The 19483-nt window shown below is 45.8% G+C and overlaps 1 protein-coding gene across 14 annotated transcripts in view; it reads left to right on the top strand.

Moving 5' to 3' along the window:
* Positions 1–324: 324 nt before the first annotated feature.
* Positions 325–19483, top strand: part of SORBS3 (sorbin and SH3 domain containing 3) — an 87434-nt gene continuing 68275 nt past the window's right edge. For 2 of the 14 annotated variants that reach the window (XM_056571060.1, XM_056571045.1), the window contains exons 1-4: positions 3836–3886; positions 10580–10696; positions 14169–14324; positions 15298–15358. In XM_056571060.1, the coding sequence (XP_056427035.1) occupies positions 3851–3886; positions 10580–10696; positions 14169–14324; positions 15298–15358 (370 nt within the window). In that variant the 5' untranslated portion in view covers positions 3836–3850. Of the gene's footprint in view, positions 425–3789; positions 3812–3835; positions 3887–4074; positions 4093–4198; positions 4225–4512; positions 4532–10263; positions 10509–10579; positions 10697–14168; positions 14325–15297; positions 15359–19483 lie in introns of those variants that run through there. The other 12 variants (XM_056571049.1, XM_056571050.1, XM_056571053.1 and 9 more) reach the window with 12 other exon arrangements.

The raw sequence follows: 19483 nt of genomic DNA, 5'->3' as shown, positions 1-19483 counted from the left end.
ACTGCGGATCCGCTGCTGAATGACCGCTGTATGCTGCCTTTACAGGTGCCTGCGCGTAGCTTCAATACGCCGCTACAAGCAGACGCGATGACAAGGCCCAGTAGGATAACGGAAGGGCCACATGGGATGGGCCCCCCCTCTTCCCCTCCCCATGGTGGTTAGAGTTATTTAAATGTAGTTTGAGGCGTAAAGTTAATAAGGGTTAATCTATTTCTAATGTGGTATTAAGTTTCTTATAGGGCCAGCCTGTTGCTGGGCAGATTATGAGAAGCTGCTGATTGGCTGTTGCTACCCACAGCGGGAAGATTTGAAACCTATATAAATTGCTGCTGAAGGAGCCCGGTATCCAGTCTGAGGAGAACTCTGAAGAAACACCTTGCCCGCCCACCCTTGTCACGGTCTGTTATGAGGGTGTCACCGAAAGGTTAATTATTTATTTTATTGATTATTTATTAATAAAATAATACTCTCAATAAACAGGCCGTGGCCTTTTCTCCAAAGTAGTTGTATTAGTTTTTATTTATAGAAGGTTTGGGGGTGGGGTGTGGGGGGGGGTCCCTATCCCATGTGCCAGTCACTGTGCATTTGCAGTGTATTCGCACACATCGCGGCCTCTCCCCCTTCTCTATGAGCTAGGCCGAGAGCTGCCGTGATGTGCAAGTATACTGCGCATGCGCGAGGCAAATCGTACATTGCAGTGTGTCTGCTCGTAGCAGCATATTGCCGATCCAAGCAGGCACCTGTAAGCATACAGTCCTTCAGCGGCGGATCCGCACCGTAATACACGCTGGGGATCCGCTCATGTGAATAGACCCTTAGGGTCTATTCACACGGCAGAATTTCCGCTTACGGAATTCCGCCTCAAATTAAAGCCCATAGACTTCTATGGGATTCCGCACTCCCATTCACACTTCTCAATTTCCGCAAACGGAAATTCAGAAGTGTGAACGGGAGTGCGGAATCCCATAGAAGTCTGTGGGCTTTAATTTGAGGCGGAATTCTGCCAGCAGAAATTCTGCCGTGTGAATAGACCCCAAGGCTAGGTTCAGACTACGGAATCTCCGGGCAGAAAATTTCCGCCCGGAGATTCCGAGTGCGGCCATCGCTGACTGAATCAGGCGGCGCTAGGACCGCCCAGACACTGCAGTCTCCAATAGAATGCAATGTGTTCCTCGCGGATTTCTGCCTGAAGAAAGAGCAACGCCTTTCTTCAGACGGAAATTTCCAAGCGGATTTTTTGTTCACAAATTCCGAAATGGTTTCCATTCACTACACTATACATTTAAGCAAGCGGAATTTCCGGTTGCAATTTCAAAGCGAAATTGCAGGCGGAAATTCCGTAGTCTGAACCTAGCCTAAGGGTGCATTTACAGTACAGAATATATCTGCACAGAGATATTCCGGGAAGAGATTCTGCTGCCGAAATCAACACTCGGACATGCGCCATAACCATTGAAAACAATGCAGTCTGTGCACCATTTCACCAAAACAATGAACATCTTTAGAAATTCTGTAGAAATTGTGCAGCGACCATGACTGAAGGCTGCTGAGTTCTCAGAAATTCCGTAGTGTGAATGCAGCCTTACTCCCACCTAAGCAAAGGAAACATAGGCCAGCAATGTATATTACACCCTGAGCTGTGGTCACTCATAGTATTTTGCTTAGTATATTTTAGCCAAAAACATAAGTGGGTTTGAAACTCCAAAAAAAAGGTGCAATCCCTCCATTACAGTTTTTCTGGCCTGGGCTAAAAATACTGACCAAAATACTAGGTGTGAATGCAGACTCACGGGGAGATTTATCAAAACCTGCGCAGTGAAAAAAAGTTGCCCATAACAACCAATCAGATCGCTTCTTTTATTTTTAACAAGGCCTCTGTAAATGGAAAGAAAGGATCTGATTGGTTGCTATGGGCAACTATTCCTCTGCGCAGGTTTTGATAAATGTCCCCCATAGTGTCCTGGTCTGTAGGCGGAGGGTGTGTGTCTCATACGTGCTGATGTTGGATAGGCTGGCTTTCCTTCCGCAGTTTCCATTCAGTATGTTTTTCCTTCCCTTTCTCATGCTTTGGCTGGGATTCATTATAACCGCTCATCAACCCCAATTCAGCCTTATGTAACCTTCCCCGGCTGGGGTGGCATCAGTCCCAGGGCAAGGAGACAATATTCACAATGGTGCCCTCATATACAAGTTACTGGCTATCATGTATGGGCTGGGCTATCCTTCAACAAATGAAAACCACTAAGAGGCACCATTTTAATTTCCCCACTGACCCTGAATGGCTTATAATTCTATATACTTCTCATCCTTTTGTCTATCAGTCCTAGTGCCAGTCTTTACTACTTTATGTTGAATTGAGTTAATGAAACAGGAGGATCAGGATAAACAATTTCGTGGCCCTGCGTTTGAGACTATGCTGTAATAGGTGCTACAGTAGGTTGATATAGAGAATATTAATTGATTTAGTATAGTGCCAATTAATATATATATATATTTATACACACACACAGTGACCCCCCCCCCCGACTTATGATGGCCCTGACGTACATTGAAGGCAGCATCAACATACAATGCGTTTGTATGTTGGGGCCATCGCAAAAACGGCTATCTGGCAGTGCAGACTGCTTCAGCTGCCACCGGATAGCCGTTTAATGTGCCCCGTGTGCTCCGGTAAGTGTCACTCATCTGTCCCCGCCGCTCCGGACCATCCTCTTCATACTCCGCTGCATCGTCGGCGCTCTCCTTCGTCGTCATCACGTCGCCACACACGCGGTCCCGTCATCCAATAGAAGCGGTGTGCGCAGCAACATGATGACGGCGATGGAGAGCGAAAATCCAGGGCAGCGGTGATGGTCCAGAGCAGCGAAGACACCCCGGGGACGCGATGACAGTGATGATCCAGGGCAGCGGTGATGGTCCAGAGCAGCGAGGACACCCCGGGGACGCGATGACAGTGATGATCCAGGGCAGCGGTGACGGTCCGGAGCGTTGGGGACACGTGAGTATAACTTTCTATATTATTATTGCACGGATCCCTCAACATACGATGGATTCAAGTAACGATGGATCATTTAATATGGACAATCAGAATCGACAGAAATATCGACATACTAATTATTTAAACACAGAGTAAGGGGCCCTGTCTGGAAGAGCTTACAATCTATTTTGATTGAAAGTGTACCTGTCATATCGCAGAAAAATAATGCTTACTGGACTCTCTCTGGTGTGCGTATCACAAGTGTAATACAGCTGCATACAGGATGTAGCCCAATTAGTGCAAACTTTACTGTAAAGGCCTATACAGGCTGGTTTGTTGTGGTGCAAATCCTTGAACTTTTTGCTCACAGGTTTGTGGCTCGATACCCTATTCGCAGGGCGTACACTGAAGAAACTTCTATGACCTATTGAGCCACACAGCACTAACTCTGTAGGTCACTGAAGAGATTAGTGTATGCAGAGAGGTCTTTGTCCAGCTATCTCCTCAGCTGGAAATTTGAGCATTATACAGCTTAGACTGGAGAGACCTTTGGGGTAAAATCCTCCAAATTGTACATTGCTGTGAACAGTGCACAGGGGGTTCATATCTGTCTCAAGTGAGATGGAACTTGCAATTGGCACAGTACTTATTGCTTACTTTAGGAGAGGAAAAAGAAACGGAGGGAGCACTCACAGTTAGGGAGAGTCTGACGAAGCACTGCCTGATCAGTGCAAAAGCAGCTGTTAACCCGAGGGTCCGTGGTGTCCCGCTGTATGAAGTTTGTACACCGCACCGTCTACTGAATAAAGCTTCCACTTACAACTCTCCCTAACTGTGAGTGCTCCCCCCATTTCTTTTTTTCTCTCCAAATGAATGATATCACTGCTTTACGAGGTTATAGCACGAGAGGTTCGTACATTTGAAGTGGGACCGCATTAGAGAACCTGCTGCTGTTGATAGAGCAAAAACTGGAAATACCTGTGTCTATATTTTCTCCACTTATAGGGTTCCCCCCCCCCCATTGGATAGATAGGTTGCTCCAGTAGGTACTTTTTCTCATTTGTTAGGTGCCCCCCTGTATGTAGGTTCCCTTAGTAAGCTGGGACCCACAGTAGGTAGGTTTCCACCTGTATGCTTGTGTTCCCTGTACATACAGTATTTCCCCCTGTATGTAGTTTTATTTAGCAGGTGCTTTGCCCTCTGTAGGCAGTTTGCCCACCTGTATGTAGTTTGCTTCATCTCTGTAGGTAGTTTCTAAGATGCTCCCCCCCTTTTATGTAGTTTGCCCCATGTAAGACCTCCCTGTAAGAAGTGTGCCCTTGTAGGTAGAACCCCCCTGTAGATAGCTTACCCCCTGTAGGTAGTTTGCCCACCCATGGGGAAGATTTATCAAAACCTGTGCAGAGGAAAAGTTGCCCAGTTGCCCATAGCAACCAATCTGATCACTTCTATTTTTGAGAAGGCCTTTGCAAAATGGAAGAAGCGATCTGATTGGTTGCTATGGGCAACTGGTCAACTTTTCCTCTGCACAGATTTTGATAAATATCCCCCCATGTGAGTAGGACCCCCCTGTAGATAGCTTATCCCCTGTAGGTAGGACCCCACTGTAGGTAGTTTGCCCCCTATAGATGTAGGACTCCCTGTAGGTAGGACCCCCCTGTAGATAGCTTACCCGTTGTAGGTAGGACCCCACTGTAGGTAGTTTGCCCCCTATAGATGTAGGACTCCCTGTAGGTAGGACCCCCCTGTAGATAGCTTACCCGTTGTAGGTAGGACCCCACTGTAGGTGGTTTGGCCCCTATAGATGTAGGACTCCCTGTAGGTAGGACCCCACTGTACGTAGTTTGCCCCCTATAGATGTAGGACCCCACTGTACGTAGTTTGCCTCTACAAAAAAATAAAATAATAATTATTACCTTGCAGTTACCAACCACTTCCCCCGCTTCTACACCTCAGGCAGCTTCTTCCTGCAGACACTAGCGTCCGGGAACTTCCTTACCTTTTGAGATTTTACTTGTGCATGTCCCAAGAGAAGTGACCACGGCAAAAAAGGGTGACTTAAAACCCCTGAGCCTCAATGCGAAATCTGCAAGAGACCCTCACCTACTATGGACTACCACAGATAGGTGTTTGAGCTTATTCAGGCACTAGGGCACAGCTGTTACCCATACACCCGCCTTAGCTGCACCCCTGGCCCAATATATAAGACTCAGCACTGTTGTCATGATCACCCTATTATGTGTATTATTATACATATTTATAGCGGTCTGGGGTTTGCATTTCTGTGGCGTCCACATTCCTACCCCTGGTGTGTTCCGGTAATGTTGTGTCATATTTCTTATGTGCCAGGTCCTGGGTTTATTGTCCACAATTGCAAGACCTCTGCCCTCTGTCACTTGTCACCGCTCTCACATCGTCACACGCTACGCCCAGAGTATCCCACATAGTATTTCTACTATTTGTGACGGACTCCATAGACAACAATTGCCGATGTAGCACCATTCACAATACATTGTATTATTTTTTTTATTCTGTTTATATTCACTTTTGTTATTTTTAGCCCCCCCCCCCACATATGCATCCACTACAGATCAAGTTTATACACTCTTCTTTATGGGCTGGGCCTATAGCCTTGCCCATCCTGAGCCTTCTGGTGAATAGAAAATAACTAGGAATAACAATGTAGGGGAAATGAGGATGACAAATGAGGTCGTAATCTGAAATCGGGATATGAGGACAGGATAAGAAGTCCTAATCTGAGGTCGGGATATGAGGACAGGATAAGAGGTCCTAATCTGAGGTCGGGATATGAGGACAGGATAAGAAGTTCTAATCTGAGGTCGGGATATGAGGACAGGATAAGAAGTCCTAATCTGAGGTCGGGATATGAGGACAGGATAAGAAGTCCTAATCTGAGGTCGGGATATGAGGACAGGATAAGAAGTCCTAATCTGAGGTCGGGATATGAGGACAGGATAAGAGGTCCTAATCTGAGGTCGGGATATGAGGACAGGATAAGAAGTTCTAATCTGAGGTCGGGATATGAGGACAGGATAAGAAGTCCTAATCTGAGGTCGGGATATGAGGACAGGATAAGAAGTCCTAATCTGAGGTCGGGATATGAGGACAGGATAAGAGGTCCTAATCTGAGGTCGGGATATGAGGACAGGATAAGAGGTCCTAATCTGAGGTCGGGATATGAGGACAGGATAAGAGGTCCTAATCTGAGGTCGGGATATAGGGTTGCCACCTGACCGGTATTTTATAGGCAGAGCCGGTATTTCGGCCACCCTGACGGTATTTTTATATTAAGAATACCAGCAATGTAATGGCCGGTATTTATCCAACCAATCCTCCAACGCCCTGACTGTTGCACCATAACCTATACCGGTGTTTCCAAACCAGAGCGCCTCAGGCTGTTGCAAAACTACAACTCCCAGCATGCCCGGACAGCCGTAGGCTGTCCGGGCATGCTGGGAGTTGTAGCTTTGCAACAGCTGGAGGCACCACCTGGTTGGGAATCACTGAATTATACTATATACTACTATATAGTCCAACATGCTGGGAGTTGTAGTTTTGCAACAGCTGGAGGCACCCCTGGTTGGAAAACACTGACCTATACTATATACTACTATATAGTCCAACATGCTGGGAGTTGTAGTTTTGCATCAGCTGGAGGCACTCTGGTTGGGAATCACTGACCTATACTATATACTACTATATAGTCCAACATGCTGGGAGTTGTAGTTTTGCAACAGCTGGAGGCACCCCCTGGTTGGGAATCACTGAATTATACTATATACTACTATATAGTCCAACATGCTGGGAGTTGTAGTTTAGCAACAGCTGGAGGCACCCCTGGTTGGGAAACACTGACCTATACTATATACTACTATATAGTCCAACATGCTGGGAGTTGTAGTTTTGCAACAGCTGGAGGCACCCCTGGTTGGGAATCACTGACCTATACTATATACTACTATATAGTCCAACATGCTGGGAGTTGTAGTTTTGCAACAGCTGGAGGCACCCCCTGGTTGGGAATCACTGAATTATACTATATACTACTATATAGTCCAACATGCTGGGAGTTGTAGTTTAGCAACAGCTGGAGGCACCCCTGGTTGGGAAACACTGACCTATACTATATACTACTATATAGTCCAACATGCTGGGAGTTGTAGTTTTGCAACAGCTGGAGGCACCCCTGGTTAGGAAACACTGACCTATACTATATACTACTATATAGTCCAACATGCTGGGAGTTGTAGTTTTGCAACAGCTGGAGGCACTCCTGGTTGGGAAACACTGACCTATACTATATACTACTATATAGTCTAACATGCTGGGAGTTGTAGTTTTCGTTTGTGGCTGCTGCTGAGCCACAGGCTGTATCAGGGCATGCTGGGAGTTGCAGTTAGTAACTAACTGCAACTCTTGATTTAATTTTTTTTTTTTTAAAAGATCAAAAAAGTCACATCGAAACAAAAATGGAACTACAGATCGAGGGGCAAGAAATGAGCCCTGGGGCTCATTATAGGGGTCAGAATAGGACAAAATTTCCCCCGCATATATGTATCCTATGACATTACGCATATATAATTTATTATGCAAATGAGCATGGCCGGTATTTTTTTTTTGCAAGAAAGGTGGCAACCCTAACTGGATATAAGGTGGGGATATTAAGACGAGATATGAGGACGAGAACATCATTGGTGCTTTTCCTCTCCCACAATATTTAGGCAGTTAGGCCGGGTACCCAGCTGGTACTGTTATAAATACCAGTGCATAGTCTGCTGACATGCTTTCAGGGCAGTCACTGGCAATGCCAATTACTTTTCCTTTTAGGAAGAATTGCTATTCATGCAGTTGCCTTTGTCTTCACTGTGGTAATAAAGTAAGTAAATAAATTCTGTATAAAATCTTAAATTAAAGGGGTACTCTGCCCCTAGACATCTTATCCCCTAGCCAAAGGGGATAAGATGTCAGATCGCCGCGGTCCCGCTGCTGGGTATCCCCGGGATCCCCGCTGCGGCACCCCGCTATCATTACTGCACAGAGCGAGTTCGCTCTGCACGTAATGACGGGCGATACAGGGGACGGAGCATCGTTACGTCACGGCTCCGCCCCTCGTGATGTCACGGCCCGCCCCTTCCAATACAAGTCTATGGGAGGGGGCGCGGCAGTCGTCACGCCCCCTGCCATAGACTTGCATTAAGGGGACGGGAGGTGATGTCACGAGGGGCAGAGCCATGACGTCACGCGTCCTCTGTATCGCCCGTCATAACGCACAGAGCGAACTCGCTCTGTGCAGTAATGATAGCGAAGTGCCGCAGCGGGGATCCCGGGGCTCCCCAGCAGCGGGACCGCGGCGATCTGACATCTTATCTCCTATCCTTTGGATAGGGGATAAGATGTCTAGGTGCGGAGTACCCCTTTAAGAAGAGCCGAGGATGTAGATACTTCTTATGTAGAGCCCTGCAGGAGTAGCTTAGTGTATTGTGTACAGTGATTATATTAGATTTGCTCTATTGCCCTCCATTATATCACTTTCCAGTGTATTTGACTCTGCAGTCATTCTTTCCTTGCTCCTCTGCGGGTTCCTGAACTTTTTTTCTCCTCTGATCTGTGAGTCATTGTGTTCTCCTCCCTGTCACATTCTTCTGCACATTTTCCTTCTCCCACTTTCCATCCTCCCCGTCTCTCTCTATCCTTCACATCTCTATACGTTTCATATATAGTGGTACCTCTTCCCCTGCATCTTCTGCCTCCTCTGCCTTTACCTTGTATAGCAGATCTCATCCTTACCTCAACGATCAGTGTTTCCCAACCAGGGTGCCTCCAGCTGTTGCAAAACTACAACTCGCAGCATGAACATAACTAGGAATAACAATGTAGGGGAAACGAGGATTAGATAGGAGGTCGTAATCTGAAGTCGGGATATGAGGACAGGATAAGAGGTCCTAATCTGAGGTCGGGATATAGGGTTGCCGCATGACCGGTATTTTGGCCACCCTGACGGTATTTTTATATTAATAATACCAGCAACGCAATAGCCGGTATTTATCCAACCAATCCTCCAACTCCCGGAATGTTGCACCATTACCTATACCAGCGTTTCCCAATAAGAGCGCCTCCAGCTGTTGCAAAACTACAACTCCCAGCATGCCCGGACAGCCGTTGGCTGTCCGGGCATGCTGGGAGTTGTAGTTTTGCAACAGCTGGAGGAACCCCTGGTTGGGAAACACTGACCTATACTATATACTATTATATAGTCCAACATGCTGGGAGCTGAAGTTTTGCAAGAGCGGGAGGCACCCCTTGTTGGGAAACACTGACCTATACTATTATATAGTCCAACATGCTGGGAGCTGAAGTTTTGCAACAGCTGGAGGCACCCCTTGTTGGGAAACACTGACCTATACTATTATATAGTCCAACATGCTGGGAGCTGAAGTTTTGCAACAGCTGGAGGCACCCCTTGTTGGGAAACACTGACCTATACTATATACTACTATATAGACCAACATGTTGGGAGTTGTAGTTTTGCAACAGCTGGAGGCACCCCTGGTTGGGAAACACTGACCTATACTATATACTACTATATAGTCCAACATGCTGGGAGTTGAAGTTTTGCAACAGCTGGAGGCACCCCTGGTTGGGAAACACTGACCTATACTATATACTACTATATAGTCCAACATGCTGGGAGTTGTAGTTTAGCCACAGCTGGAGGCACCCCTGGTTGGGAAACACTGACCTATACTATATACTACTATATAGACCAACATGTTGGGAGTTGTAGTTTTGCAACAGCTGGAGGCACGCCTGGTTGGGAAACACTGACCTATACTATATACTACTATATAGTCCAACATGCTGGGAGTTGAAGTTTTGCAACAGCTGGAGGCACCCCTGGTTGGGAAACACTGACCTATACTATATACTACTATATAGTCCAACATGCTGGGAGTTGTAGTTTTGCCACAGCTGGAGGCACCCTGGTTGTCAAACACTGACCTATACTATATACTACTATATAGTCCAACATGCTGGGAGTTGTAGTTTTGCCACAGCTGGAGGCACCCTGGTTGGGAAACACTGTCATAGAAGAACGATTGTCATGAGTTCCCCCTGCTGTTAATAAGTTAACTGGATTCTGAGGGCAGAGTTCAGGCAGTGGGTGTGTTGTGTGGCACTAGCCGGGCAGGAGGAGGGTGTGTGTACAGTACTATGGAATAACCAGCAGGGGTGTGCTCCAGCCCCATAGTGCAGGGTGTGTGTGTGTGTACGCTTTTACTTTGAAGAATAGCGTGTGGGTCAGGAGAGCTTGCATGACTGTGGCGTGTGCACTTGTATAAAGGAATGGAGAGTAAGCCCGTCAGGACGGTGGACTAAGAACACAGGACTATGAGTCCGCACTGAAGCATTACAGACTGGAGTTGCAGCATTGTGTGTATGTATGTATAGAATCTACATCAGACATACACACATAGGGCTGTATATGTAACAAGTGGCTCGTATGAGACAGGTGAGACACCTATAACAGGACTTGGGGCTGTATGGTATGGCAAGATACTGATCAATTTATGATCCCACCAGCAGGAGGCGCTGCAAGGGATGGACCCAGACCTACCGTTATCACTGGATGACTTCATCCCCCCTCATTTGCAGAAGAAACAGAATCGGGGGGCTTCACAGACCTACAATGCATACACGGTAAGACTGCACTGGACATGGGGCGGGGGGCAAATAGGAGTTTGACGTCTGCTAGAACAATATGGTAGGGGGATGTGAATTGTGTCATGTACAGAAGAAAGTCGAAGAATTAGAGCAGTGGTCTTCAACCTGTGGGCCTCCAGATGTTGCAAAACTACAACTCCCAGCATGCCCGGACAGCCATCGGCTGTCCGGGCATGCTGGGAGTTGTAGTTTTGAAACATCTGGAGGTCCGCAGGTTGAAGACCACTGAATTAGAGTATAGTGTAAAAGTTCATTGTATTTCATTAATGCATCTTAAACGGGTATTCAATGAAAAAATAAAAAAATTTTCATAGCAACTGGCTTTTATTAAAAAATCTTAATCCTTCCAGTACTTATCAGCTGCTGAAGTTGAGTTGTTCTTTCCAGTCTGACCACAGTGCTCTCTGCTGACACCTCTGTCTGTCTCAGGAACTGTCCAGAGTAGCAGCAAATCCCCATAGCAAACCTCTCCTGCTCTGGACAGTTCCTGAGACGGACAGAGGTGTCAGCAGAGAGCACTGTGGTCAGACTGGAAAGAACAACTCAACTTCAGCAGCTGATGAGTACTGGAAGGATTAAGATTTTTTTTAATAAAAGTAATTTACAAATCTGTTTAACTTTCTGGGGCAAGTAACAGGTTTGGGCAATATAAAAATCCCACCTGAAAGCAGATAAAAAGGAGAGAAGTTCACTTAGTCTTTGCATTGTGTGTCTGTGTGTGCCACACGAAGCATGGACAAACAGACAGAGGAGAAGAGGAAAAATATCAACAATCTCAAGGTTACAAGTCCATCTCCAGAGATCTAGATTTGCCTTTGTCCACAGTGCGCAACATTATAAAGAAGTTTACAACCCATGGCACTGTAGATAATCTCCCAGGGCGTGGACAGAAGAGAAAAATTGATGAAAGGTGTCAACGCAGGATGGTCTGGATGGTGGATAAGCAGCCCCAAACAAGTTCCAAAGATATTCAAGCTGTCCTGTAGGCTCAGGGAGCATCAGTGTCAGTACGAACTATCTGTCGACATTTAAATGAAATGAAACGCTATGGCAGGAGACCCAGGAGGACCCCACTGCTGACACAGAGACATAAAAAAGCAAGACTACATATTGCCAAAAGGAACTTGAATAAGCCAAAATCCTTCTGGGGAAACATCTGGGACAGAGGAGAACAAGATAGAGCTTTTTGGTAAAGCACATCATTCTACTGTTTACCGAAAATGGAATGAGGCCTACAAAGAAAAGAACACAGTATCTACAGTGAAATATGGTGGAGGGTCAATGATGTTTTGGGGTTGTTTTGCTGCCTCTGGCACTGGGTGCCTTGAATGTGTACAAGGCAGCATGAAATCTGAGGATTACCAACCGATTTTGGGTCGTACTGTACAGCCCAGTGTCAGAAAGCTGGGTTTGTGTCTGAGATCTTGGGTCTTCCAGCAGGACAATGACCCCAAACATACGTCATAAAGCCCCCAGAAATGGATGACAACAAAGTGCTGGAGAGTTCTGAAGTGGCAGCAATGAGTCCAGATCTAAATCCCATTGAACACCTGTGGAGAGATCTTAAAATTGCTGTTGGTAAAAGGCGCCTTCCAAAAAGAGAGACCTGGAGCAGTTTGCAAAGGAAGAGTGGTCCAACATTCCTGCTGAGAGGTGTAAGAAGCTTATTGATGGTTATAGGAAGTGACTGATTTCAGTTATTTTTTCCAAAGTGTGTGCAACCAAATATTAAGTTAAGGGTGCCAATAATTTTGTCCAGCCCATTTTTGGAGTTTGGTGACATTATGTCCAATTAGCTATTTTTCCCCTCCCTTTTTTGGTTTAGTTCCAATACACACAAAGGGAATAAACATGTGTATAGCAAAACATGTGTTACTGCAATCCTTTTCTGTGAGAAATACTTCATTTTCTAGAAAAATTTCAGGGGTTCCAACATTTACGGCTATGACTGTATATTACTTTCACCTTTTAAATTGCATTACTGAAATAAATGAACTTTGCACGATAGTCAAATTTTTTGAGTTTCACCTGTAAGAACTGGAATGTGTTAATTCAGGACTGTATACTATGTATTTGAATCTAAATCTGGCCGTAGATACCAAGTCAACGCCACTAAGATTAACATTCCAGTATGTATTAAGTATAGAAGCGTTTGACCTCGGCATTTATGACTCCACATACTTTGCTATGATCCCTAATGACTCTTTGAGGAGCAGAATCGGATATGAAAAGTTTTCCAGCCAATGGAGAATCTGTGATAAATCGTAGTTTGTCACTAAGGACCCCCTGTACATCACATAAATGGGTATTGCATTAAAATTCTGGAAAAGGTTGCCCACTCCCTTCTCTATGAGAATATTATTTGGGGACACATGGAGAAGAGCAAATAAGGCATCGTTGGACCTAAGGCTTGTCCTGGTTATAAGTGCTTTTTGTTTGTGTCCATATGATCTACAGCAGTGGTCTCAAACTGCGGCCCTCCAGATGTTGCAAAACTTCAACTCCCAGCATGCCCGGACAGCCGAAGGCTGTCCGGGCATGCTGGGAGTTGAAGTTTTGCAACATCTGGAGGGCCACAGTTTGAGACCACTGAGCATAGCTAGCACAATAGGGTCTGTATAATCAGAATTAGATGGTCACAGGGTTCTTCTTGGGTTTCCCACACTGTGTAGAGCAAGAATATTGTTGCCCTTCCCTATTATTCACCTAAGCAGACTCCATCATATTTTATGTTAACATTAATGGGTATCATCTACTTCTGAAGAGCTGTTAGGTTTGGCTTTAATCCCCAATCATGTTCTAAGGCTTCTTAAAGGTGTACCCCCACTGGAAAACTTTATTTATTTATTATTATTATTATTTATTTATTTTTTATCAACTGGTGCCAGAAAGTTAAAACAGATTTGTAAATTACTTCTATAACAAACATCTTAATCCTTTCAGTACTTACCAGCTGCCGTATGATCCACAGGAAGTTCTTTTCTTTTTGAATTTCCTTTCTGCCTGACCACGGTGCTCTCTGTTGACACCTCTGTCCACTTTAGGAACTGTCCAGAGTAGGAGCAAATCCCCATAGAAAAGCCATCCTGCTTTGGACAGTTCCTAAAATGGACAGAGGTGTCAGCAGAGAGCACCGTGGTCAGGCAGAAAGGACATTCAAAAAGAAACGAACTTCCTGTGGATCATAACAGCAGCTGATAAGTACTGGAAGGATTAAGATTTTTTTTTATAGAAGTAATTTAAAAATCTGTTTAACATTTTGGCACCAGTTGATAAAAAAAATAGAATAATAATAATAATGTTTTCCAGTGGAGTACCCCTTTAATGGAGTAAGACACTGACTTGCCTTCTTCCCCTGTTTATATTACATAATATAGTAAACATTTAAATGGTTTTTCCTTTTACCTATCCAGTGGCGATTTTATTGAGCAATATTGTTACTCTGCAGGACAGCTTTGATGAGGGCGATCTCTACTACAGGGCCACATTGGTATTGACTGATGATAGCCTGGACACCCCAAGCCCACAGACACAAAAGCGGTATATTCGCTATGAGGGCATCGGACCAACAGATCATGATGGGATGCCCTTTGCCTCCAGATCAGTAAGTCTGTACTTTAACTTAGCCGGAAAATTTGCTCGGTTTATAGGGTCCACTATAAAGCAGCTGTATGTGTAATGTGTAATGTCGTCTCCAACTCGAGGATATCCTGCAGTTGTGAAACTACAATTCCAGGAGGTCCACGAAGATCCCCTGGTTGGCCCAGGCTCTAAAACAGTAATGTTCTCCAATGGTCCAGGCAAAGACAACCCCATTTGGAGATAACTTTAGGAGCAATCACTTATCACTAGGGTCTGTTTCTTATGGGATGATCACAAATAACCTATTAGGCCTTACTGGCAATATGTTCTGTTTGTGCAGTAATAACAACAAAGATCACATACACTTAGAGGGATATTCAAGGAAAATTTTTTTTTTTTTTATATCAACTGGCTCCAGAAAGTTAAACAGATTTGTGAATTACTTCTATTAAAAAATCTTAATCTTTCCAATAATTATCAGCTGCTGAAGTTGAGTTGTTCTTTTCTGTCTGGCAACAGTGCTCTCTGCTGACACCTCTACTTGTCTCGGGAACTGCACAGAGGAGAAGACGTTTGCTATGGGGATTTGCTTCTACTCTGGACAGTTCATGAGACCGGTGTCATCAGGGCCATACTGAAAGGATTAAGATTTTATAATAGAAGTAATTTACAAATCTGTTTAATGTTTTTCACTAGAGTACCCCTTTAAGTGCTTCATCGTTGCTTACCTTCTGTGTTCTACTCCAAATCCCAGGCGATATGATGGCACCTAAGCAGCTTGAGCTTGAGGGTAAGCATTGGAGCTTAAATGTCTTGTGCCTTCATGGTGGAGGCTCCTAAATTTCAGATACATATGACACACGACACTGATACACAGACGACTATTTGGCTCAGTATAAATGGACAACAATTCCATCTATCAAAGTTATAAATATCCCACAATGATGTGATTCTTGGGTACATTAACTGCCTCAACTTCCTTTATTCTCTTCTAGAGTGTCGACAGGCCCCGTGAATGGTACAAAAACATGTACAGGGTTCTGCACCAGATGTCAGGTCAGTGGTCACCAGTCTCTATTTTCTGTAGATTTAAAACTTTAATAAAAATTTACAGTTGGAAAAAAAACGAAGTCCATTTCCAGTACAAAACAAGGGTCAGTAACGGCTTACCATATACAGAATTGTCAGGAAATTCTATATAAAAGCACATGGGTAACACTTAAGTACAAAATAACAAGCTAAGTTATGAAAAAGTGCTAGAAGGTAACTCAAAAAAAGCCCTTGGTTAACCATAATAGTGAAAGGAGAACCACACAACATCACAAGGACAAGGACAGACAAGGACAAAAGTAAGATCACTACAATGAAGACGAAGAGAGGAGAAGTAGTACTTAGTCCCAGTAGTACTTAGTCACATCAGGAACCAAACCCCCCCCCCATAGACCTACTAGCCATCATAACCGACATCGGGAAACGATGCCGTTTGCCATCCCAAATGAACCGAAAAATGGCTGACTGAAAAGCACGGAGAGCAGACAAAGGTACTCGGACGGGTAATGTTTCAAAAAAATAAAGCAACTTATGGAGTATTGTCATTTTTGCTGAGTGGAAAGGGACAGGAGAAGATTTAAGGGTAGGACCTCAGACTTGGAGAGGTTGATTTTGTAGCCAGAAACGTCACCATAGGAGCAAAGAACCCTATAGAGGATAGGGAGAGAAATGAAAGGTTGCGTGAGAGTAAGAAGAACATAGTCAGCAAAGAGGCAGATCTTAAACTCCCTGTCATGATGAGCAATCCCAGAGATATTCGTGTCCCCCCGTATAACGGCAGCAAGAGGTTCAATACACAAAGCAAAGATCAGGGGGGACAACGGACATCCCTGCCTAGTACCATTGGACAGATGAAAAGCCTTAGAAAAAGCATGAGGAAGCTTGAGAGAGGCCATGGGGGAGGAGTAGAGACCCCGTAGTGCAGTATTAAAATTGCCTATAATCCCAAATTTCCTGAGGGTTGCAAAAAGGATGGGCCATCCCAGCCTATCAAAAGCCTTTTCAGCGTCCAAACTAAGGACGACAGCCTCAGATCGCCGATTAACCAGATCAATCAGGTCAATCACCCGCCTCATGTTGTCACCCCCCTGGCGACAAGGTATAAAGACCACCTGGTCCTTATGAATGAGGGAAGGGAGGAAACAACCGAGATGGGCTGCCAGTACCTTAGAAAACAATTTCAGATCGGTGTTGAGCAGGGCTATGGGCCTGTAGCCGGAGCAATCATGCGGATCCTTACCCGGTTTGGGAATAAGGGTAAGCAGAGAGTGCAAAAAGGACTGCGGGATCCTCTCACCCCCCAGAAAAGAATTAGAGAGGAACAAGTTTACGGACAAGAAGAGCAGAGTAAGTCTTATAATACAGATAGGTGAAGCCATCTGGGCCAGGGGAGCGCCCTGCAGGTAGGGACTTAAGGACCTCAGTCAGTTCAACGTAGCCCGATAAGACACAGAAAGTCGTTATGTGGCATCGCGAAAGAAAAGAGTCCAACAGCGCATCGCGTTTCCCTGGGTCAGAAGGGAGTTGGGAGGGAAGGGAGTAGAGCTTGCAGTAGTAGTCCCAAAAGAGACGAGAGATAGCATCAGGGTGATAATGAAGAGTGCCAGAAGAATTCTTCAGAGCCGAAGGCGTCTGGGCTGCAGCACGATCACGCAGGCGCCTAGCCAACATGGAGTGGGCCTTGTTGCCCTTCTCATAAAATCTCTTCTTAGCATAAAGAAGCTGATTCTCCACTTTATGTAGTGCAAGATCACCCAACTGAGCACGTGCTGCAACCAGACGCCTCAGCACTGACAGTGAAGGAACAGAAAGCAAAGTAGTTTGCGCACGCAATACAATGCCCCCCTGGATTACCGATTTATGCGCTTCCCAAAGAACTGCATGAGAGGAGACCGAACCTTGGTTAACAGCAAAGTACTCGGAAATACATGCCTGGATCGATTCCCGGGAGGGCAGGGATTTAAGTAAAGACTCATTAAGCCGCCAGTGGTAGCGCCTGGGAGAAGAAGAAAAGGGAGAAAAAGAAAGGATGGTCAGACCAAGAGATAGGTTCTAACGAAGCAGTGGAGAACATTCGAACCATGAGTAGATTACCGAAAAAATAGTCAATACACGTGTGCAGCTTATGAGGGTGAGAGTAGAAAGAAAAAGATTTATCAGTGAGGTGATTCATTCTCCAGAGGTCATATAAAAGGAAGATCGAATCGAGTGACGAAACAATGAGGCCAAACGCAGCTGGGCAGGTGAGGGAGGGTGAGCGAGTGGGGAGTGGCGGTCCATGGAGGAAGAAAAAAATAAGATTAAAATCACCTCCTAGAAGCCACGCAGAGGGAAGGTATTTATGCAACCGAGGGAGAACCTGATGCAAAAAGGGGATCTGGGAGGTATTAGGAGCATAGATGTTGCAGAAAAGCAGGGGTTTACCACCAAGAGAACCTTCCACAATTATACAGTGTCCCTGAGGGTCAGCATGGAAAGTAGAAACCTGAAGGGGACAGGACCGGGAAATCAGAATTGCCCCACCAGCTACCTTCCTTCCCGCAGTAGCCGAGAAAGCATGAGGATAGAAATGTTGTAGGAATATGAAGGAACCAGAGTGGTCAAAGTGTGTTTCCTGAAAGAAGACTATATCCGCCCTCTGCATCACCAAGTCCATCTCTTGAGGAGTAGGAATGTCCAAGACAGAACAGAAGGAAGGGATGTCCGAATGTGAGTGCAGCACAGCTGAGCGTCCATCTTTGTGAGCATGCTCAGCGAAGGGAAAGCTCCAGCGGTATGGCACGTGATGATTCCGAAGGATAGTCAGGAGAGGTTGAAGCATACAACGCTTTTGGAGAGTGATCCAAGAAAGGTCTTGATAAAGTTGTATAGGGGCTCCATCGAAATCAAAGTTCTGTAGGGAGCGGACTTTAGCCATAATGGCTTCCTTGAGTTGAAAATCATTCACGCAGCAAATGACATCCCTAGGAGGGCCATTAGAGGTCTTAGAGCGGAGGGCCCGGTGCGCCCTGTCCAGTTTAGTCTTATAGGAGGAAGGCTCACCCAGGATGAGGTTAAAGATAGCTTCCAAAATGGAGTGAAGATCTTTCTCCTGGGTGGCTTCAGGGAGGCCGCGGACCCGGATGTTGTTGTGCCGTCCCCTGTTATCCAAGTCCTCAACATGGTTATGCAAATCACAGAGGAATTCCGACTGGGAGGCAACAGTAGATTGGAGCTGAGCAACATACGCCCTGGTAGAATCATGCGCCCCCTCCAGGCTCTCAACCCGGTCCGAAACATGTTGTAAATCCTGGCGGAGGGAGGAGATTTATGCATGGCAAGTATCCTTGACCTCTGAAATTAAGGATCGGAAGTCCTCTTTAATAGGAATCTGAGACAGAAGCTGACTCCAGTCAGAAGGTGCGGATGGAGTAGCCAGGACTCCTGAGCACTTCAGGTCAGCCTCAGACAGTGTACCCTGCTAGAGCATGAGCTTCAGGGGCTACAGCCTTAGAGGAGGGGCCCCTCAGGAACACCGAGCAGGAGGCCCCAGTGGGTGGCTTAATGGAGGTCATGGTGCGAGGAGGCTTTGGAGTACAGTCCTGGGGGGACAGAGGCAGCACAGATGGTAGGAGTAGGGTGTCCCCAGGGATGAGGGGAGAAGAGGAGACAGGGGGAGAGGCCCAATCCACAGTGGCAGAATGGGGGCCCAGTAGGGAGTCCTGAGAGTCCAGGGCCGCAGCAGCAGCAGAGGGTCCAGGGGAGTGTAGAGGAGAAGGAGAGCCCTTCACAACTGAAGCCCAGGAGAGCAGCCGGGAGCCTGGAGACCTTTTATGGAGAGTGTGGTACGCCTCTGGGGTAGGGGTAGTGTAGTCAGGGTTTTGCTTTAGTATATCAGGGGTTAAGGTTAACCCTATTGTTCGTGACGCCAGGCTGAGGGCTAGTATGCTGAGGTAATTCTCCAGCCTATCGCCGCCCTTCCCAGTAACCATAGGTGCATGCAAATAATGACTGAAGGTCCACAAGGTAGCTGAACTTGAACTTGGGTAAACTTTACTTAAAGGGTAGCTCCCACCACCACTTTTTTTTTTTTCTGTCCCTGCCTATTACCCATCTATCCCTAACCCCCTCCCTGCCTTTATTTTTTTTTTT

This window comes from Hyla sarda, chromosome 4 (genome assembly GCF_029499605.1).
Source record: "Hyla sarda isolate aHylSar1 chromosome 4, aHylSar1.hap1, whole genome shotgun sequence".
Lineage (NCBI taxonomy): Eukaryota > Metazoa > Chordata > Amphibia > Anura > Hylidae > Hyla > Hyla sarda.
The sequence above is the reverse complement of the archived record's forward strand: the minus strand, read 5'-3'. Positions and strand labels throughout refer to the sequence as shown.